At 41.4% G+C, this 27554-nt stretch overlaps 1 protein-coding gene across 2 annotated transcripts in view; it reads right to left on the bottom strand.

Annotated features, from left to right (window-relative positions):
* Positions 1–24326, bottom strand: part of SH3BGR (SH3 domain binding glutamate rich protein) — a 29080-nt gene extending 4754 nt beyond the window's left edge. For both annotated transcript variants that reach the window (XM_027804342.2, XM_005438522.2), the window contains exons 1-4: positions 24197–24326; positions 18395–18580; positions 11380–11460; positions 4123–4236 (exon numbers count right to left, since the gene is read on the bottom strand). In XM_027804342.2, coding sequence (XP_027660143.1) covers positions 4123–4236; positions 11380–11460; positions 18395–18580; positions 24197–24241 — 426 coding nt within the window. In that variant the 5' untranslated portion in view covers positions 24242–24326. The remainder of the gene's footprint in view (positions 1–4122; positions 4237–11379; positions 11461–18394; positions 18581–24196) is intronic.
* Between the last annotated feature and the right edge of the window lie 3228 nt (positions 24327–27554).

The following is a 27554-nucleotide window of genomic DNA, read 5'->3' as shown; positions in this document are numbered from 1 at the left end:
TTATATATCATCACTCAGAATCTGGCTTGCAATTCTGTTAACTGTTGTAGGCTGGAACAGATGCCTTGGCTCAACAGTACTGGGGAATAAGAAATAATACAAGCTGGTTTTAAACTGTAGATTGAGCAAAAGTGATGAAGAAAGAGAGATAAAAGCAAAAAAATATACATGTACAGTGAATAGAATTTAATGCTAGATACCAAGCTGGTTATTGGAGAGAAGAGCTAATCTTACACAAAATCCCAAGGAAAAAGGGCAATTGGGATAGTACTATGCAAAAGGCATGAGTAGTTGATAAAGTTTGCATAGAATGAGTTGAGATAAGGAAGGGAGCTGCAGTGCCAGGATTTATATATGGTCTGGGGAATTGCTGAAAGAGGATACAGACTTGCATTATGATATGATTTTTGAACATGTTTCTAAAATAATTCTGCCCTGAAGCGAGCCTAATCTGTACCGCAAACTGATTTAACTGGGACACCACTTAAAACATATTCTAATGTGCAAGCTAAAATCTAAAGGAAACATTATTACCATCACATCTACTGACCAGCAGAGCCCTTGCCATGCCATGTGCATAGGAGGTCACAGTCTTTTCCTCAAAAAAACTCAAAAAGAAATGGACAGGCAAAGCAAGAAAAAGGGACAATATATCCAAACAAAATGGTTCCTCAATCTTCTCCATCAGAGGATGTGGATTAGAAAGTAAAAAAAAAAAAAGATTAAGAAGAAGTAAAGGATAAGCTTGATGAAGTGATTAGGAAAGGAAAGCATGCAACAGGTTTAAGGTGAAAAAAATAAATCCTAAAGAAATCCTAGGGCAGTTGTTCCTTGGTGACCCAGGCTGAAAGCCGTTCCTGTTACTTACTACTTGATCTGTGTGAATGAGGGGCTGGAGCTGCTGAAGCCTAGGCGATCTAACGTGAGGTGTGTGAAGAAGAACCTGTCACACTGTGCATTTATCCCTGCCACTTACAGAAGACTGTTTCTGACTTAAGAGTTTTGGTTTTTTAGAGGGTTGGCATCTCTCACTGGTTTCTCAGGGTCATACCAGCCTGAGACAAAAAGCCATTTTCTGGACTCCTGATATCTCCCAGCAAGTGCAGCAGAAGCAGTAGGGGAAGGCTGCAGCCCCCACACAGACCCACACTGATCATCAGATGCCATTCCTGCATTGGAGGAGCCTTCTGAAATCTGGGACCCTCCATGCAGCTCCACAGCTGAGACAGTCGCAATTTATTTTGTTATCTATCTTATGCTCATCAGCAAAGACTGAGATACCTTTACCTCACTAACACTCTTCCAGAATTTTTCCATAGCACTGGCATTTCTCCTGCAAAGTCACTGGAGAAAAGCCAGCTGAGTTATACCCTGCATGAGAGAGTCAGTTTTAAGCTGGTTTGAAACTGAGTGCTACATAAGGCCAAAATGCCACTACTAGTTTCCTACTGGTATATTAATTCAGAAGCAGAACATACAACTGCAGTGTTTAAATTACGGCATTTTTATTTGAGGGTTTGTCAAAAGAGTAAGTTGAGTCTCCAAAAGGGACCTGCCTAGTGTTCTAAAGATGCAGCTGTCCAGCTGCAAAACAGAGCAGGCCACTGAGGGAAAGATCACCCTTTCAGAACTCAGTATACAGAGACCAGCTTTTAATAAGCTAGAAGAAAAAAAAGACATGGGTGGGGAAAGCACACAGAAAACATCTATTCAGTGTGGTCAAGCAGTCAAACAAGATGAGCTGGGCGCAGAATGACAGGAAGAGTGGGAAATACTGAAAATGCTGTGTTGATACTACACATATCCTTCAGGACCTAACATCCAATGGAGATACTCCAATGACAATCTGACAGTCTAAATCTACTTAACTTCATAAAAATCTAGCCAGGTAAGGAAATGTTATTCTAGCCTTCTTTTATAAAGGTAAAATGAGATACAGAGACAAAAGGTAGAATTCATCTCACTGTAGCAGCCTCAAAGGACACTTGTCCTCTCTGTGCTGTTTGTAGTGAATGAGAATACCAGAATTTCTACAGAATGATTCATGCTATCCCAACAGAAGTGATAATTGGGATGAACTGTGGCAAGGCAGACAGATGCCACATCACTGACACGATTTGTCCTAGGTGACATGGAAAGTAGGTGGTAGAATAGGGTGGAAAGTGGGTTTTGTGTACCCCTGGCACAAGCCCCTGGTACCTTGCTGCCTGTAGTGGTGAGTATCCTTTCTACAAATTAGTGAGATGGGAACAGAAGCAGTGCTTTCCGCCCCTCCCCCTCCCCCCCCCCCCCCAGGAGCTAATATATACCTGGCATGATGAAAGTGGATATCAGTTAGACAATTTCAGGAAGACTTTTCGTCCTCCTTATGTAAGACCATATAAGAACATTTCAGCACTGCCAAGACCATGCAGGTGAAAGCAGAGGATTTGTAAGACTAACCATATTTTATGCCCTCATAGCCACAGAAAGATCTGTTCAAACACACTGTCTTGCCTGGTGCTCTCTCCTCTGCCACTCCCCTCCCTGTAAAACTGAAGAAGAATATATTTTCCACCTACAGCTCCAATCCATTCTGTGAGAAACAGAGCAAGGTTCTTGTTGTATAGGAGTGGTACTGCATTATGTCATTATGAAACCTCTCATACACAGCTGCTTGACAGATTGGCAGACATGTTCCAGCATTCTGTTCTCATTTGAAAAAACATTAGAGTAGACTGTCAGCCAGAATGGCAAGTAATCTAATCCTGCCAGGGGATGCACTGCAGTTTTATGCTGGGCTTCTCTTAAGAGCTGAGGAAAAAGGTATTTGACGGCACTTGCAAGGTGGCTGAAATTCAGAGAAACATGAAAACTGCTTGGATATAATTTAAGGAGAAATTTCAGTGCCCACTGAGGACTGTTGCTCTTCATCACCATTTTGAAATTTTAAATGAGACTTCCCAGTGCCTGAGACTTTCATGAGGCTGTGTAAAGGGTGCTTTTCCAGCCTAATGATGACTGGCTCAGTCATTGTTATAAAGGGTAATCAGGAAAGGCTTACAGTGAGGAGTAGCTAGATGGAAGAAAAAAAAAACCAACTACATTTGTTTTGGTCTTTAGTAAAAGAGAAGATGCATTTGTGACAGATATCCCACTAGGACCATCTGATCTCCAAACCAAAAAAAAAACCCTGACAATTTTAAGTGCTTGATCCAGGTCTGCCTCCCTGGGAAGAGAGTCACCTGACACTGCAACATCAAAATAAACCCATCCGTAAATGCCAAACTCCCAGAGCAGCAAGAGAAATAAAGCATCTGGATCCCTGATTTGCAGACACCAGATGCATTTCTGCTTAGTCTCTACTAGGTCTAGAACCTGGCCGGTAACATAAGCACCCCAATGAGGAAGGCACCTGCACACAACAGAATAGTCCCTCTTTGCAGGATCCATCTACCTTTCCACCATAAGTACTTTCTGATGTTAGCTAACTGCAGGATATTATATTAGGGAGTTGAAGGAACTCAGAATGCTTCTTCCAAGAATATTTACTACTGCAGTTTGAGATCTGCTCATGTGACTAATATCAGACCTTCATGCAGGCAGAAAGGATAACAACGGTCTCCATTTCTGCACTATCCAGAGGCTGCTGCCTAGAGAAACTGTCTTCTTCGGCCTGGAGAAGACACTGTCAGATTTGGCTTGCTGCTACAGCAGTCAATGCTGGTACATGACACAGACTTTAACAACTAGATTTACGAGCACTGCAGATGCTGGCCATTGATAGCAGCAAATTTTTCCACACAGATAGGACTCAGATGCCTACTCCTAAATTATTCTACATAACTAGAGTCTGGTTGCAAATAAGCATTCAAAAAAAAAAGCTTATGGCAACAAGTGACAGAAGGAAACTGTTAAATAAAGACAAATGCTGTTATTCCAGATTCAGAGCAAAGTTCCCTGACTTTTATCCAGGTTTCAGATCACCATGATGGCAAAGAAAATGCATCCAAAAGACAAACAGGACCCCTCTGCAATCAGTCTTTCCACCCTGAGGCACAATAGGAGGGCCTGTGGGTTTATGTTTCATGAGCTTAGCACAGACAAAACCCTCATACCATGAAGGGAAAAAGGAAGAATTACCTGTTCATCTTCTGATGGTGACTGAGCAGACTGAGCCTCTTCATGAGTCCCTTCATCTGCCTTGTCTTCTGTGTGTGCCTCAGTTTCATCCGTGGCATCAGACTTTTCAGATTCCTGGCAGCAAAAAAATCATTGTTAGCTTCAGGGCACATAACCAACAAATAATTTCTATAAAACTCTTTATAGTCTGGGGAGGTATTTTTTTCTAATTCAGTACTCAAATGAAAATATACCCTTTTGGACATATTTCTTTGAAAGGAACACTTGTTGGCATGCTGCTCTGTCAGTAAAACCACAGGTAAAACATGAATTCAAGCACTTCCTCTTCAGAGCATAATAGATTTTCTAACTTTTCTGTGAAAACTTTAATAGACACCAATGCTCACCCTGATGGCACATTCTAGCTTCAGAAAAAAAAGCACCAGCTTTGCATTCCAATTAAACTTCATCAAGAAGCTACAGGAAAACGGAAGTAATAAAGGATTCAATGTATTGCCTCTTAATTTGCTCGTTTAAAACCATCAGGAAACTGTTCCTCAGTTCACACACCAATTTATCACATCTATTTATTCCAGCACCATGAACAAGCACCTACTAGAAGACTTTTTAAGTTCTGTTGTACTTTCAGCTAAGTAGCTGTGAAAGGTCACACTGGATCACAGACAGTGTCAGATAAAAGGACACCTGTATGGCCTCAAGTGGAACAACAGAAATAGGATGAAATGCAATAGCATGAAGTGCAAAGTCACATTATTTGGGACAGGTAGTACTGGGACAGAGATTAGAAACAGATGTTTCTGCTGCACTTCAGGAGCTTGTTAGTTGACAATCATCAAAGAAGAAAAAGATGGATGTATTTAAATAAACACAGAAAAAATGAGCCACGAATGTGATGCAATAGTGAAAGAGGCAATAAATATGATTCTCAGATGTATGAGGTAAGATACAGCTGGTGGAGCTGAAAGTGAATATTAATGTCATCGTATAAGGCCAAGGCAAAACCTCTTCTGGATCACTCTACCATTCCAGTCACTCAGACTCAAGAAAAATAAATTCAGACTGGAACAGGTGCAGAGCAGGGCTACAGGAATATTTGAGGGAGTGGAGAGCCTGTCTTATGAAAGGGTGACAAAAAAAGCTTCATTACTTTAATCTATTGAAAGTAATGCTGTGAGGGGATATGATGGCTCTTTAAAAATAGATCAGAGTAAACATCAGGGAGGGATAGGATAAGGAAAAGCACAGAGGTAGATGCAAAATGAGTACAAACCAGGTGTAAATAAAAATTCTAATCATCAGCAGTGTGAAATTTTGGACGAGGTTTCAAGTAGAGGAGGAAAAGGATCTAATTCATAAAAAGGGAATTTGACCACTTCTGAGAGGTGTTATCTGATGTGGTCGCCTCCAGCAACAGAGAATTGGTCTCAGGAGAGGTCCTGTCCTATGTCATCCTAAGTAAGTCATACATGCTTTGGGCAAAACAACATGACCCTGATAGGAAACAGGCTCCCTTCTCATCCCTGTGACCAAGCCCTTAGGACTCATCCACCTGGTCAGTTTGGGGTTTTCTGCTTTTCCATAATTTCATTTGTCTCTACAGTTCAACAAAAGCCCCCAGTCATGATCCCCTGTCCTTTAAGCTTCACAAGTCCTCCTCCAGTGTCCTATTCATATATAATTTCTTCAGCCAGTCTACTTAGCTATGCTAGTGTCACACTTCTGCAGGCAATCTGGCTTTTAGCTCCAGAGCAGACTTGGGTGAGTGCTAACTTAGGGATCTTTGTCCTATGACGTGGTGTGCAATATAAGACATGCCCTCCTGCTGAGATACTCTGCTGGATAGGGACAAAAATGATAAAAACGAGGTAAGGGAAGTTTGGAAGCAGGTATCATGACAGAGTGAAGATGAACAAAATACTTCTGCAGTTTTATCTTTTTCCTGAAACTTCACTGTCCATAAGATCTGGTGCTCTTTTGGCAATTTTCTCCTGAATTATGGAAAATACATTTTATATGTAAGGAGCCTGCAATGAAAAGAGAGTAGGCACATAGTCTCGTACATTCGCTTTCCTCTCCACAGAGGAAAACAGCAACAGCAAAAAAAATCCTATCAGCAGCAAGCATCACCCTCCCTGCAGTCCTTCCCAGCACTGCATTGCCCCTGCCCTCCTGGCAGCAAAAGCCTTTCCAGGGCTGCATGGCAAACTGGAGCAGGAGGCTGATCAAGATTAAAGCTTTAAAAAGAAAAACATTTCTGTCCCACACAATTTGCACACTCCATTACACAGCTGCATGAATGTTTTTGCCAGCATGTGGGGGATGCTTGGGGAGAGGAATGAGCAGCTGGGAGTAAGCAGAAGGAACCAGAGAAAGGAGAAAAGACTAATATTTTTATTTTTTTTTTTAATATTGTCTCATTTCGAGTGCATGTAAAACTGTAGGGTCACTGCACTCTCATACTGGTGGCATTGTTATTAAAAACATTTCTACAGAGACATTTGTTTGGCTTAATTTATTTTTTGCTTTTTCCCAAAAGCTAACAAAATATTTGAATACTGAAGTATGTAGCAACACAGACATACTGAAATTCTCTTGTGTTAATACATTGTTTTCTTAAGCAAATAAATTCCTTATAGATGCTTTCCTTGTAGCAGTAACTAAAATGAAAGGTATAGCATTAATGAAAACCAAATTAGATATTTATTTAGTTATATAGGTTAGAGATTTATTTTTAGCATGTATATTAACATTTCTTTTTTAAATCTATGTACTCAATATTTTTGGCTGATACATAAAACACATAAAGACTGAAGATGGCATTCTAATTAAAATGAATCTATTTTGTAAAACTATCAGAGATGAATCATATACTTACTCAGAGCATAATGCAGAAGAAAAAAGTTGTAACTTAAAGAACTAAACTCTAGAAGCAGTGTGTTATCAGCCAGAACATGCATGCATGCACACACACACAGAGTGCTTGTTAATTATATGCAGAACTGTAATGTTAGGAATATCATCATTATGCTAGCTCTCCATAGAAACACAAAATTTAATTTTTAACTGATTTAAAATGAAGTACCATTTATAAAGATTGGCTGGCAGGTCATTTTCTATTTAAATAAAATGCACATACTGCAAATTTGTAATTCAAAACAGCCTCAGTAGAAGTTTTCAATTAAAAGACTAAAGCTCAACTATCTAAAGATTTTGAACTATCAAGATTATGGATATTAAAACCAAGAATACTTAGATTAAGGTTTTAATATATACAACATTTGAAAACAGACACTCAGCTCAAGAAACTCAGTTTCACTGAGTTCACAGAGCAATTGCAAACCTAAACGATCTTGCTAGAAGCTACTGGCTCTCTGGAGTTATGGGAAACAGAAGCAACATTCCAAGGCAGTTAATAAATTCCTCAAAAAAACCTGACTGTCCCTAAAAATAAAAAGCAATTAATTACCTGCATTCAAACCTTGCTAAGATACTCAGAAGGTATAGTAATACAGCACACTGTTTGTCATCTTAGTTTAAGTAATAGGCATCTCGTTGACAAAACAATTCACCTGTGCCATTTTAGAAAACAAGCAGTGCAGCTGGAGCTTTTAATGGGCTGTTCACAATTACCAATATTTCAGAGCACTTTCAGGAATATTAAGAACAGTCTCAGACTAAGCATAAAAGTGATGGCGGGGTTAGAAAGAAATATACCCAACTTTGGGGGCAGCTGAGAATGACACACCTGACCCTAAACATACAAACTACATTAATTGTAGCACAATGTACACATGTATGCTATTGGCATATCACTGTTTGTACCACTAATTCCAGATTAAATGGGATCATTCAGAAATCTATCACTAACTTGATTGATCTTTGCCAGGCATAAAGCACAGCTGTCTCCTAAATCCCAGCCTGCTACGAAATACGTTTAGAAGTATTCTAGACCAGGTATTCTAGACCAGGTATTCCTTCAAGTGAGAAGGTATTTCATATTAATAGTCTAAGAACTTATTAACACAAACACGATGCCTGCTTCTTCTCTTAGGCACATAAAACTGTGCTACTCATCCCTGTTAAATGATGCTTTAGAAAAAATTATAACCAGTAATGGGGAGGCAACAGGACAGAGAGGACAATGAAAGCTAATTGACATTTTCTGAAGTGCCAAAAACAAGTATTGATTTCCTGTAACATTACAGAGTTTTATGGCCACATAGCACCCTTTAACGATAAAAATGTATTTGGTATATAGGAAAAAAAAGTGAAGATCTTTGACTCCCACAGTGATCTAAGCAAATAACATTTAGAGCTTTGGCCTTTCCATCAAGATCTGCAGAAGTTCCCATATGCCATCCAGGCATCTAAATACTTTATTGAATACTGTATTGGAACTGAAAGCATGGTGATGGACACAGCAACTAGCCATTTGTTCAGTGGTACCCAACCAGAACCCTTAGCAGAGGTCCAAACACAAGTGGATGCTGGAAGAGGTAGGCACCTGCTTAGAGAGCTGCCCCCCAGCCTGTTTTCTGTCCAGCTTTGATGTTGATTTGCTGTTTCCTACTGAAACAATTACAGCTTTTTCAAAAGTAAGACAAAAATCAGTCTGTAAACACAACTTTGCATGTGATTGCTGCAGATCTGAGAAGGATCTCCTTTATATCTGTGTATTCAGACCTTCTTTACATGTGTCTTAAAAGTCAGTCTGCACCTTGGTGACAACTTTGATGTGTCCTGGACATATCAGACTCACCCTGTAAGAGTAGATCAGCTTACACATTAGGCGCTGGCACCATCAGAGCTCCAATACCTAGCAGTAACAGTTTAATGTAAATGCTGGACAAGTAGGTCTGGCGACAAGTTGTAGTCACCTAATCCACAGGAGTCAGGGCTACAAAAATGAGAATCTGCAGAACTGAAACATGTATTTTGTACTCAGAAGACTGATGTGGCAATGAATTCAACTACAAGTATTTTGTTGGGAAGTTATAATTTGTTGTGGGAGTAGCAAAAGGCTCATCTGCTTGCTCTAGAAAATTGGCCCAAAACAGTCTTGGGTCAGGATCCTAGTGGACTGTGCTGTGAAACAGCATCATGGTCATTAAAGAGCTTCTCTACTGGTGGTGCAATATGAGACAAAAGATGGATGGAAAAGGAAAGAGAATCTTCTGAGGTAAGAGTATAAAACCTGTATGAGCTTCATATTAATCTTTGTAATGTCTCAGTGGGGTAAAAACCCTTAGAAAACAAATGCTGACTGTTTTGTGGTGTTTCTGTGCTTTATACATTGCTTTTTTTATAAATTATCATCATGTTCCAGAAAAAAAATACACTTAAATTTAAGAGTGGATTAATAGAAAACCCTGTCATATGTGTCATCATCACCACCTCTTCCACACCTGACATTATTCCAGATTCATGCTGCTGAAAATCAATGTCACAAGCCATCCATTGTACTTCATGCTAAGGTTGAATTGACAGCCTAATGAAAGGAAAGCACAAGCAGTGCAGCAAGGCTATTTGCACGACAAAGCACAGCCAGACTGCGATGCAATTAAGATGCTGAGAAACACCTCTGCAATAAATGCTAAAATACTTGTATATGTCTCCCTCAAATACAGGAACAGATTATAAAAGGACACAATGTAAATATATCTTCCACTCTTTACATGGATTTTTCAGAAACACTTTCTGAACTGAAACAGTCACCACCAATGCAGCAGTTAATCAGCATAAAACATACTTGCTTGCTACCAATAGCGCTAACACTAATCTGCCCAGCTGAATGTACCAAATACATTATTTTCAACATTTACAAAGTTGTCACAAAGTAGAAACTGTAATAGCCTCTGCTGACAGCTGGGAATGAATGAATTCTAAAAAAAATTGTTATTTTGCTTCACAGACACACTATCTAACAGAACTTTGCATGAAGGAGCAGATAATATATGAAGTGGAAAGATGGAAAAATGCAATTTTCTCTATCTGATTCTCCATGTATCTTTTATAATGATTATAATATGTAATACCTGCAGTCCTTTAAGCCTTTCATGGCTTTGTGGATGTTAATTAAATGGATTCTCACAAGACCCTTGTGAGGTAGGCAAGTAATTTCTATTTCCCTTGGTGGGAAATGGAACAGCTAAAGCAGAAAGTTTAAACCACTTGCTTCTTATCACACAGGGATTCAGTGTCGAAGCCATTTATAGCAACTGTGGCTCTCCCTGGGTATCTCTTAATCTGTAGCTCTCAAAGCACTTAGCAAAGGCTCCTTTTTATCTCTGCTTTTACCAAGGATGAAAACCAGAGACATTTATAACTGTGTTTCACTCGAAGTTGCTACACAGTTGGCAGCAGAGTTGGACCAGAAATCAGATCTCATGCTCCAGGGCAGTTCTTCATCCAGGTCACCACAATGCAGCAGAGTTCTATCACTCTGGCTCATGACTCTCTTGATTAATTTCTTTTGTTGAATCATCCACATTAAAGATGGCCACATTTTATTATCATCTAACAGGATCTCAGGATAAGAGATGTGATGCTTTCAGTTATAAAACTCATTAGAAGTCTCTGATAAACATATAACACATTGCTTTCTATAAAAAGAAAAAAAAGAGGACAAAAAAAAGAAATATCTTTTTTCTTTTGCAAGAGATATATTGGAACATATATACAAAATACAAAAATACAAAATACAGTGGATGGAGAACAATGGGTAGACTTCCCGAAGGGACTTCATGAAGTCCTGGGTGAGACTTTAAGTTACCTCCTCAAGGCAGAGGGATCAAACCCCACAGTGCCAGTCTGCATGCAACACAGAGAACAGAACGGGTCCACAGCACAGCCCCTCTGTTGGTAGCCAGTATAAACCCTGTTTGCTCGAGGTTTGATGCAGTCCAGGGGGAAGCGAAGGTTTCTTGTAATTAACACAACCTATAAATTGCATTAGGAAATTCTGCATAATTTAAAAGCTGAACATGCTAAAATACTTCTTTGTGTCAACAATAACAAAAAAAAAATCATCAGCTGGAGGCACGGTAACAAGCCTGCAGTGAAAGAAGGGAAGAGAGAAGTATTTTCTAGTATTTACTGAACCAGCCACTTTTTTTTCCCCTTAAGAACACTTTGCTGCACCAGCATCTGATGTAATGCTTGTCACTGCCCCTTATTTAACATGCTGAGTCACTGCCCATCTTTATCTTTTATTAAAATGAAATAAATGGCCCCCATTGGAAGAACAGAAGTGCATACCTTTGTACCTGGAGGAGGAGCAAGACCCAGGAATGAATAAATAATATTTTCTTCTTTAGCAGAGAAAAAGGATTCAAAATCCTAAAAAAGAAACAAACAACAGAGACTTGGTAACAAAATTCAAACAAAAAACACAGGAGGAAGAGACTAGCCCAGGCAAATCTTTCTTATATTGATGAGAATGACCATGCATTTGTACAAGCACCTGCATTATTAAAGCCCAAGGAAGAAAACTCAGATAAAGGGAGTTTCACACTGACTAGCAAAATGAACAAATGGTCAAATGTCTCCAGAGACTTACACTTTAATTAAACCATGTCTATGTCAGAATCAGATAAAATTAAGCATCTCATTTTAATGGGCCTCATCTGTACACATCAAAGCAAAGCTATTCCCATTTAAATGTTAAAATAAAACTTGCTGTGAGTAAGAACACAAAATAGATCTTCAGAATCCTTGGACAGCTTTATGGCAAATAAAAGGCAACAGTCAATGTAATAGCACAAGTGAAATGATAATGAAGAAACAGTTAATTTGAAAGAAGAGCACTCTGGTTAGAAAATGCAATTACTTTTTACACTTAGTAAAGGATTGTGTTGTTCCCTCTGACATATATGTACCAGCCAAAATATCTTGTCCACATGTGAACTGAAGTTATACATCGTTACATTAAATGCCCGTTTTCTCTTCAGTGCTAATATGACTGAACAGATGTGAGGAATGGCTCCTAACCTACCATCTAGAACTAGCATGGCCCTCACTGTATTCACCTGTACAACTTCCCTATCAATTAAGGAAGCTCTGCTATCACTAATTTGTTGCTGGGAAGTTCATGATTTACATCTTACACAGGTAAAAATCAACAGGTATTTAAGATCTCAGCAGAAACTCTGGTCATAAGTGACTGGCCCACAATCACACAGCGGCTCTGTGTAGAACAGGTGGCTGAATGCATGTCTGCTGAGTCCTAGACTATCGTCTTGACTGTGTTATCATCCTCCCTCTCATCCCAAACAACTCCAAAAATAGAAGCCTGTAAATAATAAAGTGCTGAGTCATCCTTGAGACTGGGTTGTAAAGCTGGGTTAGGACCTGAGTTGTTTTATTGGACCGTTTTCCTATTTTCAGAGAATAAATCATTGACCAAGAGTAATCCTAGGGAAAGGATGGAGTGGATGGCTTAGAAGTCACCTTAATATCAGACTTAATTAAGTCTGATAATCAGACTAATTAAGACTGGAATCAATGACATTTCAGTCCATTTTGGAAGAGGTAACATAGCTTAACAGGCAGGATAAATGACAGCCCATTTCACTGATTTATCCAAGGGACACATGGGCTTTCACACAGACCCGGCTACAGGCTGCAGGAACTGCCCAGTCTGGGAGAAGCCCCAGAGCACATTTTGCCCTGACCAGGCAGAATACCTGCTGCAGCTCCAGACCACCCATTTCTCAAACCATGCCTTTGCTGTTTTCATGTTGCTGTGGGGTTCTCCTTCCTACCTAACCCAGGTCTGCCCTAAGTATTTAAGAAAGCCATTGTCTGAAGTCTAACCCATAAACTTAGGATCAATACAACAAACAAGAACACAAGGGTTTTCTGCAATTTGAAGGACTGGGTTTGATGTGAACCTTTGACAGGCCATATAAACACAGGAAACTTGTACCCTCCTGTATATCACACACTTACAAAACAGCCTAAGCAAACTATGGCACATGTCAATAGCTGGGAAATAAAGAGAAGACTGTAACAAGGAAAGGCCATAAAGTGGACTTCATATTTTATACGTCTCCTTAGTTCCTTTCCAGAGGAAAAGCAGAAGATGGCAAGTGTACTAAAAATCTCCAGAGACACATAGACTTGTAGATAACCAGACCTGAGGGCACAAGCAAGACATGTGAGTGACCAGATGAACTCCTTATCAGAAGAGGATACAACCTTCTATCATATCAGGTACCCCATGGCAACTGGTAGTATACAATGACATCCACAGTAAATGTGGTATCTCACAGTAAATGGAAGGTAACTTGCTTACACTGAGGAGCAAGTTATTATGTATTTAGCATGGGGTAAAAGCATGACTACAGTGATTACTAAATACTTTTTGTATTGTATATTTCCACTCTTAGTTTTCTAATGGTGACTTGTTCACATCTTCATTCATTGAATAACCAAAGATAACTGTTCCCAAGGCAGGCAGCAAGAAAAATGAGCAGTAATTATTTAGTTCAGGTAGGCAATAATATTATATCTGTAAGAGAAGACATAAATGGTATAGGTGGAGGGTAGTGGTGTCATTTGTCTTTGGAACTAGTCTTTGAAAATACAGTGAAATGTATTTTAAAAAAATACTCCATGAGTTTTTCTTCATGATATGAGTACATATTCACATATACACTCTACACTACCGTCCTTTGAATGAGCACTGTGGAAACACCAGGCAGAAAACAGAAAACTCCAACTGGACATCAGCAGAAAGTTCCATGAGTGGTACAGTACCAGGTCAAAGCACGCAGAGAGGGCATGGAAATGCCATCCTTGGAGCCTTTTGAAACTCAGAGGCCAAAGCCCCACACAACTTAAGTTAACTTTAAAGCTATCCCTGCTCTGAGCAGCAGGCTGGACTACAGATCTCCAGAGGTCCCCATTATTTTTGTGTATTTGACTTAAGCAGTTATATGAAGCATCAAATAAAAGTTGTACCTAGTAATTCAGAGATTTTTGAAGAAAGTATGTACATGGGCATTTTAGTCTATGGAATTTAGTTTACAGAGGAAAGCATAGATTTCAGCTTACAGAGAAAACTAGTTTACATTCCATTTCTTTCTCAGTTTTCTTGGGTTTTTTTGTTAAGCAAAAGCAAAGACAAGAGCAACAGAGAACTCAATATATTTAGAAAGTGACAAAGATGCAGATGTATGTCTAGACATGAGCAAAGAAGCAGCTTAAGAAAAAGATTGAGTAAGAACATAATTGCCAACACTGATGGATTAGAATGGATACTTGAAATTGGTGCTATAGCCAGGCATACAAAATGAATCCATTTCTAATCTGTTTCTTCAAGTGGCAATACAAAAGATCTTAAAGAAAACTGAGATTCAAGCTATTTATAAGACAGTCTTAAACTTCTCTGACCTCACAGAAAAGCTGCTTACAGTTGCTGTATTTTCATAAATGCATCTGTAAGAAACCTCCATTTTACAGTGCAAATTAGGAAGTGAAGAACCTTTTCAGGGTCAGCCAGAAGATGCAGATACTTTTATGTACCAGCTGAAAGGCAGATCAGCAACAGGACTGCATTTACTTGCTCATTATGTCAGTCTATTCCAGCACTAAAAGGAAGCCTCATCACCTGTCCCCAGCATCTCCTCTTTCCTTACCCCCACCCCAAAAATTTCACTGAACTGCAGAAGAGGAGATTGGAGACATCAGAGGACCATTTATCCAAGGCCAGAACCACTACACTATTCCTGATAGGTGTTTCTCCGGATAATGAGACAATCTCCTGAAAACTACATAATTTTTTTCTGATGTCTGACTTAAACTTCCATTGCTGCATTTTTTGTTCTTTACATCTTGTCCCACCTCCAGTGGGTGTGATGCAAAACATATTTTACAAAATACTAGAACCACAGGATAATTCAGGTGGGAAGAGACCTCAGGAGACCATCTAGTCCAACCTCCTGCTCAAAGGGTCAATACTGAATTCAGACCAATAATCATAGAACCATAGAATGGTCTGGGTTGGAAGAGACCTTAAAGATCACCTAGTTTCAACCCCCCTGCCATGGGCAGGGAAACCTTTCACTAGGCCGGGTTGCTCAGAGGCCCATCCAGTCTGGCCTTGAACACCTCCAGGGATGGGGCATCCACAGCTTCTCTGGGCAACCTGTGCCAGTGCTTCACCACCCTCACAGTAAAGAATTTCCTCCTAATATCTAATCTAAATCCACCCTTTTTTTAAAGCCACTCCCCCTTGTCCTATTGCAACAGGGCCTTGTAGAAAGTCCCTCTCCAGCTTTCTTGTAGGCCCTCTTTAGGCACTGGAAGGCTGATACAAGCCTTCTCTCTCCAGGCTAAACAACCCCAATTCTCTCGGCCCATCTTCACAGGAGAGGTGCTCCAGTCCCTTAATCACATTTGTGGCCCTCCTCTGGACTTGCCCCAACAGGTCCATGCCCTCCTTTTGTTGGGGGCACCAGAGCTGAACTTTGCTGCAGCCCTTAAAATATTTGAAGGTTATCATGTCTCTCTCCAAATCCCTCTTTCTCTGAGGAAGGAAAACTTTTATCTTGAATTTTCATCTCTAAGACCAGTGCCCCAAGGCCAGCATGCCGTTAATGAGTATACACATGCACATGTGTGAAAGGCAACCAAACATACAGGACAATCAACACAAAGAGAGGTGAGGGAAGAAAGTGATCTCAGAAAGGAGAATGAGCAGAAATGAAATGTAACAAGTTTGACCTAAACCCAAAGGACTACTTGGGAATGAGGAAAGAAGAATAGTGTTAGGAAGGAGAAAGAGAAAAATAAAATGTTTTGCAAAAAAAAAGATGTGTAAAGAGGTGAATTTGTTTGGCATAGCAAAATGAAGATTAACAGAGGATATGATTCCCATTTATAAATACACTGAACTAGAGCTATTTAAGCTAAAGGGTGATTTTGGCATACCTGCAAATGGGGATAAACTGGCTGCATATACCTGGGCTACTAATTCAAAGGTTTCTAGATGCCACAAGACTGAGGCCCTTGAAAACTGTATTAACAAGAACAACATATTTTAAAAGGACTTCCATGAATTCAGGATAATGGAGTCCAGACTCAGACAGACCTTTGCAATTCTCAGCCCCATTTTTAATAAAGTGGCTGAGGACAAAGGAGGTGGGATGCAGGAGAAGAGTTAAGATATATCATGTAAACCTTAAACAGCATAAACAGTTCAGGATTTCAGAATGATGGGCCTGTTAGATCTGCACAGGTTATGCAGGGAAGTAGAATGCAAATCCCCAGCTTTATATTGTAGACATGTCGCAGAAGACATCATATCACTTGGAGGAATTTTGCACCAGTCTGCCAGCCCCTGGCCATGTTCTCAACCAGCTGACATTATCCCACTTCTCACTCACTGTGCAGCTCCCTTAAGACACCTTACCCTGAGGAGAAAGGTAAGGCTCATGTACTGATAGGGATCTCCTTACCATATTTATTTGGAAATAATGATGGTATAAATTAATCTTTGTTATGCACCCACTGGGATCATCAGCTATGAGCTTTGAGAGCTGGGTACATTAGAATTCTGGAGACTTTTAGACCAATTTTAAATTTGATTTAGTTTTTAAATCAGTATCTGCAACTGCTTTCTGGACCCCTTCCCACATGGAGATGTCTTTGCAAAGGACTCTTTCTTAAGTTAAATTTATCTCAAGATTTATATTATCTGGCTTCCTGAAATGGCTTCAGACATGGAGTAAAACCTGTATATTTATCGTTTACTGGCAAGGCTGACCAGCTGCAATGCTTTGTAAGGCAATTATTTTTTAATTCACTATATAATCTTCCCAGGCAATATCAGAAATATTTATTGTGACACTGGTTGCCTCAAAATCCAGCATAAGATATATCAAATTATACTTTTTATTGGTGCAGATTGGCCGTAAAAATGCACATGAACTCTAACCTACCAAGTTCTCTTTCAAGATTCCTATGAGAAAATGAGGAAACAATTGCACTCTGTTACTCATACTAGCAACTTTTGTTCTGAGAGCATTGAAGTTAATTCTGAAAACTTAGTGGCATGTAAATCCCTTCTCTCTGAAAACAACCTTTGCAGTAGTTCACACTGGATTTGTGGAGTAACTTAAAACTGGGCTGACTATGTGCTCTGCGTTTCAGAGTACTTTGCAAGTTCATTTCAGTGATCATATCGGAGTACTTTCCAGACTATGTATTTCCAACCAGACTATGAGAAAAAAACTGCCTCAGATATCTCTTTTGAGTCACGATCCTAATATTCATGCTGGTACAGTATTACCTGTCACTGATCTGAACAAACTCTCAAGAGAAATAACCTGTTACAAGCATATACGAAAATACAAAAGTATCTGATAAGCATTACAAATTATGTTATGAAGAGTTGGATATTTATTGAATAAGCAATATAATTTTGATAATTCAAGCCACATACTAGAACTATTGCAGTCAACTATAATTCCTATATATTGGTATAATAATATGGAAAAGAAAGATTTCTGTTCACAGCCCCTGGTGCCTCAGACATCTACTTGACTTCCTAGCAGCCCAGGTAAGCCTGTGTCAAACAAACAAAATATCAACACTCACCATGCAAAATTAACTGGAAGTTCAAGAAGCAAAGTGCAATACAGCTAGAGATAGCAGATCAGCCTTGCTATGAACCCCACTAGTCTTGAGTAGCTTGGTATTGTCAAACCAAATAATTGAGCGTTTACTACTTCATGTGTAGCTGAGCTGTCCTCATAGTCTACATTTGGTTATCCTGAGATATTGTGTGAAGAAGCCATAGTATCATCTAGACAGTACTGCCTTTGCTCTTCAGGAGCTTAAGTAAGAGTGCAGGCAGGCAGCCAACAGTAGGACAACTGGTGAGTGATCTACACAGCAGGATGTAGGAGAATGTGAGAGGAAAACACAGAGCTTCTCACAGATGGCAAACTCCACGCCTTGCAGTGGACTCTGTGTCCTGCTCTGGGCCTCCAGGCTCTGGGGCTGCAAGGGATAATTCATACAGTCTGTTAAGCAGAGTTTCTGCAGTCAATTTTCCCTCTGTGTATATTTTTCTCTTAAAAAAGGAGTAAAATCTTGTTTCATTACTTTTCTGTGCCTAAAAAATGCTTTCTAAGAATTGTTCTTTCAAAGTGGATCTCAAATTATCTGAAGGAGTTTGTTTGACACTTCCTACTAATGGAAAAGAGTCACTTTCTGTGAAAGAAGACTATCTGAATGGTTTTTAAATTTCCAAGCAGCTTCTTACCCCACAGTACCGCTCCTCATTGAAGATCTGTGGAGGAAGAGGAATTCCATTTTGAGGCTTTTTTTCACCTGGGACATTCTCTCTCATCCATTTCCTGTTGTCTTCATCACCTGCTATGTCCATTTGCTGAAAGTCAATCTTGTTGGCCTCTAAAAAGCCCACTACTTCTTGCTGTTTCTTTTTGATCTGGTTAGGAAAGAGGAAAACCAAAATGCCTTCTTTAAAAAGAAAATTGTTTTCTCAAAGCAGTTGTTATTGCAAGCAGAACTAATGAAAGTATGTCAGGTCAGATTCACTACTCCAGTAGCCCCCAAACTTTTTGAAGCTGAGATTCAACACTGCTTCTCAGCATCCAGAGCACTGCCATTACTCCCCACTCTGCACCGCCCAGCTTCCTTCTTTCCTTCCTGGAAGCAGTGATACCTCCATCTCAGAAATGAGGCTCAGCAGGAAGCCTCCTACTCTGCTCCCAGATTTGTGAGTGTGGTGTACAGCTACCTAAACTAATCCTGCCTAAAGTCAGCACAGATCTGAGAATGTACATATTGTCCTCAATATGTAACCGTCTCTTTTTTCCTAAGGATTACATACAACATTTAGCTTTCCATAAGCCACATGTGTCTCTCTGCCCCTGTTCTTTAATGGTAGGCATAATTAAATATGAGTGAAAGCTCAAGGAAAATCCAGTCCAGTTTAACTCCTGTGCTTAAATATTTCCCACATTACAGAATGATGTTCCAGTTGGACCGTGAAGAACATATTAAATAGAAATAGAGCACGTTATACAGAGCTTCTGTGCTGCCTAAAATTCAGTCATGGCCCTTATTCCCTTCGATGCTAGTTCTGTATAGACCTAGGATGCAGGTATACAATATTTAAGGAACTTCTCCATTTTGTATATGTCTAACTTGTCTAAGAGCTGCAAGGCCAAAGTTTATCCCTACAAGTACTGCAGCATTTGAACCAAGCACTGTTTGGACTGATCTGTACAAATTCTCTAAAGCTGCTCTTCAGACACTGACAACTAAATTACTATCTAGCACAACTGCATTCCAGACGTGACTCTCTTCTCCTCCCAGTTATGCTACTCCATGCAGCAAAGCTAGTGTCCTATATAGTCGGTAGCTAGAATGATGTATCTAGGTGATTTTTACATACAAGCCATCATATGATTTGAAACCATGTCTTCCACAAGTCAGACATCTGAACAACCGAATTTAAAGTGACACCAAGCTAGTGTAAATCAGCCTGAGACAGACAAAGAGATGAGAAATAATTCATGGATTATGTACTTCTGTGATCTAATAAATCTGAAAAGCTGAAGTAGAGCGATAGCCTATTATATTGGAAGAATGAATTTTCATGATGAAGGGTAAAATTTCTTTTTATTGTTTGAATAAGGAAGTATCTAGCTATACAGCTATGCTTGCTTATAAAAATAACAAACATAAAATGCTGCACATTGTTATGACAACAACAGAGGTTTCTGGTGAGCTAAAAAAAGTATATCACTTTGAACGGAAACACTAATCCAAAGTCTTCAAAAGCCATGCAGTTGACAGATCTCAAAGGTGTTTATTTATACTCTTCTTTTCACTTTTTAAACAGAGGTCATTTTCTTAATGGATATTTAGCTGCACAGATATTTGCAGAACACGTTCAGGCAGCAGAAAGGATTGTTTGAGGGACACTCCATTGGAGGAAGTGGCAGGATAATGTTTGTATAAATGGTTAATAAAATCTTCATGAGCCAGTACTAAGAGTTTCATCACATGCTCTGAAAGCCAGTGTACTCAAGTGCTGTCAGCTGCAATTTCAGCGTCAGCTTGTCTCTTTGGACACATGCACTGAAGTAGATATGGCTCCTGGAACAGCCAGTGCCCCAGATGGAAAGTGCCCCTCAGGAGGTAATGGAAATTGAGCTATAGATTCTGTGCTCCCTTGCTTATGGCTGTAGCTATAACTTCTAGAACTAAACCTGGATAAAAAATTTTTCTTCAGCTTAAGGTTCATAATGCACAGGAGGCTCAGACAGCACCAGGACTGAAAAAAAATTAGGAGAGGGGTGTGTGAAAAATGAATGCTGAGGAAAAATACAAAGTCACATGCAATTATGCCTGCATAAGGAAAAGGCAAGCTTCCCATGATGATAACAACAATAAACTATGCGGAAGATGTACTGTGTCTTAAGGCTTACAATCACTAGGGTTTAGGCAGAGCAAAAGACTTGGGACACACTCTTAAGCACGAAGCCATAAAGCAAGCCTCTGCCGTGGCTGGCACTAGGTAACTGGGCACCCAAAAGAATCTCTCCAGCAAATGGCACTCAGAGAGGGAAATCTTCCAGGATGTAACAACACAGATGACATGCAAAGGTTTTCCCAGAACGGATGAGATTGCAGGAGCTTGTTTGTGCCCTCACTTGTCTCTGATGGCATGGGAAGAATTCAGATTATTCCCTGGAAAGTGGAGGTGAGCAGGATATTATTTCATCAGTGTCACTTTCCCTTTCAACAAAGTGTAAGTTCCACCATCCCTAGCTGCTAGTCCCTTAAAATAAGAAAAAAACTTTTAAATAAATATTATCTAGCTGGAGTGTAAGAACTACAGATAATATTAGTTTCACCTGATGCATAATTAAATATTACCATCTATATCCTCACAGTCCAGAGCATTCCTGTTGACCAGCTGCCTATGGCAGAAGCAAATGGTATATAGTCAACATCTTACAGCTAGAGGAACATAAATGTTGTAACACCACATAGACAATCTATTCCTGATAATTATTCTTATTTATCACACTCTAATCTCTGATTTGACTTGAAATTAATTTGAAATTTGAGCTCAGGTTTACATATGGTTAGATTCACAGTCACAGATGACAACTCCCTACTCTGCATTTTAGAGGACATAATTCAAATTGTCTACATTTTCCTCAGCCTTTCTGAGATCTACCAATTTGAAGGTGGGCCAGTTCATAAAATGTCACCAGAAATGCTGGGAACAAAAGGATTTTAGAGGTGCCCTAACCATGAGCAGCAGTAAGCAAGACTTTGGAAGTCTTCCTCTGTGTAAGACATGAACCTCCTTTCTCCCATGGTTCATGGTACCTTAGAACCTTGCAGGACATCGCTCATTTCTAAACACCTCTGTGGCTAGTAACAAAATTATTTTTTTACTGCTTGCTTCAAGCCAAGCACTTAGTACTTCTTAGAGCTATAAATGTCTCTGCTTCTGCTTGCTTAATGAATAGTTCAATATCAGCTAAGTTTAGAGCAGAAAGATAATAAAGCTGAAACTATTTAAAATACATTTCTGAACCACTGAGAGGAAAAATACAAACTGCAGATTTGCTCTAAGAGCCACAGTGAATTATATCATTCAAGTATTTGATCCAGAGCACGAGAATGTTACTGGGTTCACTGCATTCACTTTTCAAAAGTATTTATTAACATGATAACCGGTTGCACTTAGTAGTGTGACTGTGTTGTACATATTTTTATTCTTTACCAATGATCATCTGTTGATTTACGCTAAAGGAGGCTGGGCCATCTTAATTTGAAATTCAAAGTTAACAACATGCATTTGACGGATATCAGCCACATTGAAGAGAGCATCAGTGTGACTACAACAATTTAGACTTCCAATTTAAGCTCTAGGGATTAAATTCATTCTTCTCAGGAAAAGCTGTACATGGCTGATACAAAATTTGTTTGTAACAGGATTTTAGTGATACACTGGGCTTTGTGCTGGCTTTTTGCATGAGTGAGTTTTATTTTATATATACCAAAACTCATTAAAGGTTCATTGAAAGGATACCCTCTATCCATTTTAATCAGTAAATGTGGAAAAGTACTCCAGCTGAACATTGTGTTTACTTGGCATTGCAATTACGTATCAGTAATCTGAACACATGCTGCCTTCTGAGATAGCTGCAGCTATACATACATCCAACACACCAGAACGCAGAAAATACAAAGGCATATTGCTGTGTAAAGATGCCATGCCTGCCCTTCCAATATATGTCTGGCATCTCACTAACAGCTCTTGTAGGCTGCTAACATACAGTGGAGATTGGCATTAATAAACTTAAAACCTATAACAGTTCACTCGCATTAGCTATCTTTCTGAGCAGTAATAAACCACAGTAGCAATGCTTAACAGCTCAAAATGGCTGGATAAAGCTTGCGTGGTGTCAGTCCTATACACGTGCCTTCACTGCATTCCAAGAGGAAAGGAGTTGGTTATAGCTGCTAGCTGGGAGGAGATACAAGGAATGCATATAGCAGAGGAAAGATCTTGGTTCAGCTAGTGCTAAACAAATATGTGACACGCTTAGTTTTAATTGTGTAAGTGATCTCTGAATGTCAACGTTTAATCCAAGCACTTGTACAAGTGCCTTGATGAACTACAGCCCCGGTCCTGTAGATGGGGTGGCAACAGTTTGTGCCTGAGGCACACAGGATGATGATGGCACCAGCACACACTGTCTGCTCTGGGATTTAGTCACAGTCACAACTTTCCTCAGAAAATGGATGAGTAGCAAAGGAGGTAGGGATGACTCTTCTTTGATCAACTGAAGGAGACCAAAACAGGACAAACAGGAGCAAAAAGACCACTGACACACAGCGTGTGGCAATTTATAAAGCTACTTGACCAGTAACTGCTAGATTACAAATTACCAAACCTGTGGTTTTCAACCCCCTCTTCCTTTTTTCACTTGCATCTGAGGTTTCTTATAAAAAAAACAGAGTGCTAAAATGCCAATAGTAAATATAAAGTGCCAGGCTTAGTGAGAGGCTGGTGAGATAAGCTGATGAGAGAACTACAAACATCCTCAGCTGTATTCCAATTTGAATTTTAGTGAGTGACGCCCGGTTCATTTTTTTAGATGGTGGCCCCATGAACAGGGGGTGTTTTTTGGAGCTTTCCAACTCTGGAATCTTCTTAAAGATATGGCATTAATGTCAGAGAGACAGAGATGTAGTTATAGCTATGTGCAAGTACCAGCCAGTTTGTTTAGCCATGTCACTGTGAGTGAGTGACTGCCAAAGGAAACCTGCAATCTGAGCTCATCTGGGAACTGGATATAAAAGGAAACAGTTCTTTCCCGGTTCCCACCTCCCATGGACTTCCAACCTCCCTACTATTCACATGCCCTTCCCTTCAGCTGATACACTGTGCTGACAGCTACAGCAGTAGATCTCAATACTAAAAATCATCAGTATAGCATTTCAAGAGAAACACACATGCACAAAATAAACCAAACACCAACCTAAGGAAAAAAACAAAAAAAAGTTTGCAAAAAGCTATGGAAGGGGATGGGGTGGGGAAGAATTTTTTTCTGTATAACTTGATTCAGCTTACTTTGGCTTCAGGCTCTATCTTAGACAGAGTTCCCCTTTTGCAGAAGCAGTGTTCTGAAGTCTCTTTTAAAAACAAATGCATTCATTTCTACTGTAAACAATCTACCTTAGCTTTCGTGCAAATACAATACCACTTTTTCCTTCTTCAGTGAATATATATTGCATATACTTTTTCAAACAGACATATCTATTAAATGACAGATAACTTGTACGTAAATGTTACAACTGTAGTAAAACCTCGCATGCAAAAAAGCCTGCATTAACAGGAATTCTCTACATCTTGAGGAGCTTTCAATAACAAGGTGGCCAGTGAGGACTAGAAGAAATCCAGTAGGTTTTATTCTCACATGCAAACTCAGACTGTCCTGGGATCTTCTAAGCTAATTTACCAACCTGATCCCAGCAGAAAGAGGAGTATGTTAAATGAGAAACCTACCGCTGTAGACCCCGAAGATGTGGCTACAAATACTTTGATCACCATGTTGACAGTGATGAAAATGAATCAGCAGAGCACCCCTGCTATCCACAAGTCACCACAGTTCCAAGAGGAATCCAAGCGTTCAGCAGCTCCTGGGCTAACCCAGGTCCTAAATGGATGCCCCACTAGCAATCCAGCAGCTTTGGCCTCTCCCCAGGTCCCGGGTTTTCCCACTCCATTGGCTCTTAGGTATTTTGGGACAAGGGGCCAGTAGAGGATTGGTTAGTAAGAAGAGCCATAGCAAGGGGTTTGCACCTGCCCCTGGCCTTATTGCATTAGATTGACAGGGTGGCAGTCCAAAAAAGGCAAAGGAGAGTAGTGCACCAATGAGACTGAGCTGGAGAAATATTTGGGAGAGGGGGAAGGGACAAGTGAGAAGGGAGAAGGGACAGGACGCAGGCAGCTTTGTGCTGGGGGCGATCACAAAGCTGTTGGGTAATGTTTAATGTTGTATGGGCACTGTCACAGCTACCTCCTGCATAACAGGGCTTGCACCCTCTCCCTGACCACAACAAGGAGGCTCTGGAGTTGCAGCTGCAAATTTCACCTTATAAAATGGGATGGAGGAAGGGGAGGGCAAGGGGAGCATAGATGCAGAAGTAATTATAGCAGAGATCATATTGAAATAAGCCTCGGTTACAAACGCTCTCAGCTTTAAAGAATTCAGATCATCATCCACACTGTGGGGCTCAGGGACTTCTCTGATATAAATATGTGTCAGTATACTTCCGAATACTGAGGGAAGGTGATTCAGCTGATTCTATGTATCCAGAAACTGTTGTATTTTCTCCTTTTTGCACCACCAGTGAAAATTGCCAGGGCACAAGCTGTAGGAGGAGGTCCAGAATACTTGGTAAAAAAATATCCTACTCTACTGTGTTATCCAGGATGCTCTTTTCACATCTGGTTGTTGCCTTTTGCCCCAGAGATGGTCACAATTCAGTGGCTGCCTGCATGTATTTGCCTAAGGAGATCCCTGAGCATGAGAGGTATTTTAAGAACGTTAAATGGTAACAGACTACTTTCAGATTTTAAGGGCCAAGTTTGTTTCTGCTGTAATTGAGCAACATGCCACTGAGCTCAGTTAAAGTTGTCCCTATGGTAAGAGGTGAAACTGGCCTAGGTTTTAGCAAGTGCTTACACATGTTTCAAATGTTAATATTGAATATAGCAATGTCCAATCCTGAAAACACTTAAAATGGGATAAAGTATTTCCAGGATTGATTAGGTTGGATCAAATGCACAATAGTAAAGATGTTCTTGAAAGTAATATTTTTGTCTGTGCAAACTACTATGTTAAGCTGGAAATGCAGTATTCCATGTATGGAACAGGGATCCTGAAAAACCTCACTGGAAATTAAAATACCAGTATGGATAGTTTGCACCGTTTACTGTGGCTCACCATCCATCATTTCTTTCTTCTTCTGTGAGGCAATAGGAAGTCCAGCAAAAAGAAAAAGCCTGTTAAAACTGGGTATTTTCAGAGCATTTTCCTGTAAAGCAAAACTAAACCACCTTAATGCAAAACTATAAAAGTGTTGCCAGAAGTGATTACACATACTCATTTCTCAGATTTTGTGTGCAAGTATAGTCTAGTCAATTCAACAGAAATGGCTAGCCATTTGGAACATACCATTTCCAAATGAATGTGTTTAGTTCCTAGAGCTCTGAAGAAATACAAAGGATGCAGTTGCTCATTGCTTGCAAAGCATGCTGGTAAGTATTGCTGGTAGAGCAATACTAATAATTAAAACTCAAAGCAGTAAATATTTGCACCATCAAACATCCAAGGTCAGGACTGGGACAAAATTGCCAATTAATATTCTCTCCTGTTCTACTTTGAAACACGCACTGAACTACACAGGATAAAAAACGGCTGTGGCCCAAAGCCTCTGCCCACCCGGAGCCCGGCAGGTGAGGCCTTTAGGGCATGATTCCTACTGTGTCCAACCTTGAAGAAAAGTATTGCCCCTGCTGCTTTCATTCCTATGGGATATCCCATAGGATAATATTCCTATATTATCCTATGGGATAATTCACCCAGACGGTGAGTTCGGAGCCTGCTGGGTCCGGCCTGTGCGCTCCCGGGCGCGCACACACACACACACACACACACACTGAGGTGCCTCCACAGCCACCGCCAGGTCCGCGGCCCACAGGTCACGGCGCGGGGGACCCGCTGGCTGCACGCCACATTGCCAAATTCCCACGAAGACCCCGCTGAGGCACAGAAATAAGCGGGTGGAAACAAGCAGGGCTCGGGGCGAGGGAAGGGGCTGCGGGGGCGGCCCGGGCGGGCGAGGCGGCGCGGCGGCTCCCAGGGTGCCCCGCGGCCCCTGCCTGTCCCTATGGCAACGGCGACGCGCCTGTCGGCCGAGGGGGCCGGTAATGGCGGCGGGGGCGGTGAGGGAGGCCGGGCGGGGATGGCGCACGCCGGTGTGGGCAGTGGGGCCGGGGCAGAGGGGAGGTCGGGAGGGACGGAGGACACTTCTTGGGTGGGCACAGGGGGAGGTGGGATGCCCTGCCTGGGAGGGGCCCGTGGCGAGGGGCTGCGGTCCTGCCCTGGACACGGACAGCAGAGCAGGGCGGTGGCGGGCTCGGTGGCAGGGTGGTGTCAGGCTGGGTGGCAGGGCGGTGGCGGGCTGGGTGGCAGGGCGGTGGCAGGACGGTGGCAGGCTGGGTGGCAGGGCAGTGGCAGGCTGGGTGGCAGGCTGGGTGGCAGGGCAGTGGCAGGACAGTGGCAGGCTGGGTGGCAGGACGGTGGCAGGCTGATTGGCAGGATGGTCGCAGGGCGGTGGCAGGCTGGGTGGCAGGGCGGTGGGAGGGCAGGAGCAGGGCGGTGGCAGGCTGGGTGGCAGGGCAGTGGCAGGACGGTGGCAGGCTGGGTGGCAGGACGGTGGCAGGCTGGGTGGCAGGGCGGTGGCAGGCTGGGTGGCAGGGCCTGGTGCTGACTGCCAGGGCCCCGGGGTGGCTGCCAGGGCCAGGGGCTGGGTGTCGAGGGGGTGCCGAGCTGGCGGGGGGGGGCGGGGTGCTGCCTCAGGGAGCCGCCAGGGCATGGCGAGGGGCTGCAGGGCTGCAGGCTGCTGAGGTGGCTGGGGAGAGCAGGTGGTGGCAGGACCCCCCAGCACCCTGGGGAATGCTGCGTTTGTGAGGCGGGGGGAGCTCTGGCTTGTGTGGGCTGTTTGGGCCGCACCAGGGGCTGCGTGGGCCACATCAGGGGCTGTTTGGGGCCCACGGAGGAGCCCGGCGACAGGCCTGAGGGCCCTGTCCATGTCCTCGCCCTTCCTGCATGAGCGGGTGGCCCTGGCACCCTGGG

Source organism: Falco cherrug, chromosome 2 (genome assembly GCF_023634085.1).
Source record: "Falco cherrug isolate bFalChe1 chromosome 2, bFalChe1.pri, whole genome shotgun sequence".
Classification (NCBI taxonomy): domain Eukaryota; kingdom Metazoa; phylum Chordata; class Aves; order Falconiformes; family Falconidae; genus Falco; species Falco cherrug.
The sequence above is the reverse complement of the archived record's forward strand: the minus strand, read 5'-3'. Positions and strand labels throughout refer to the sequence as shown.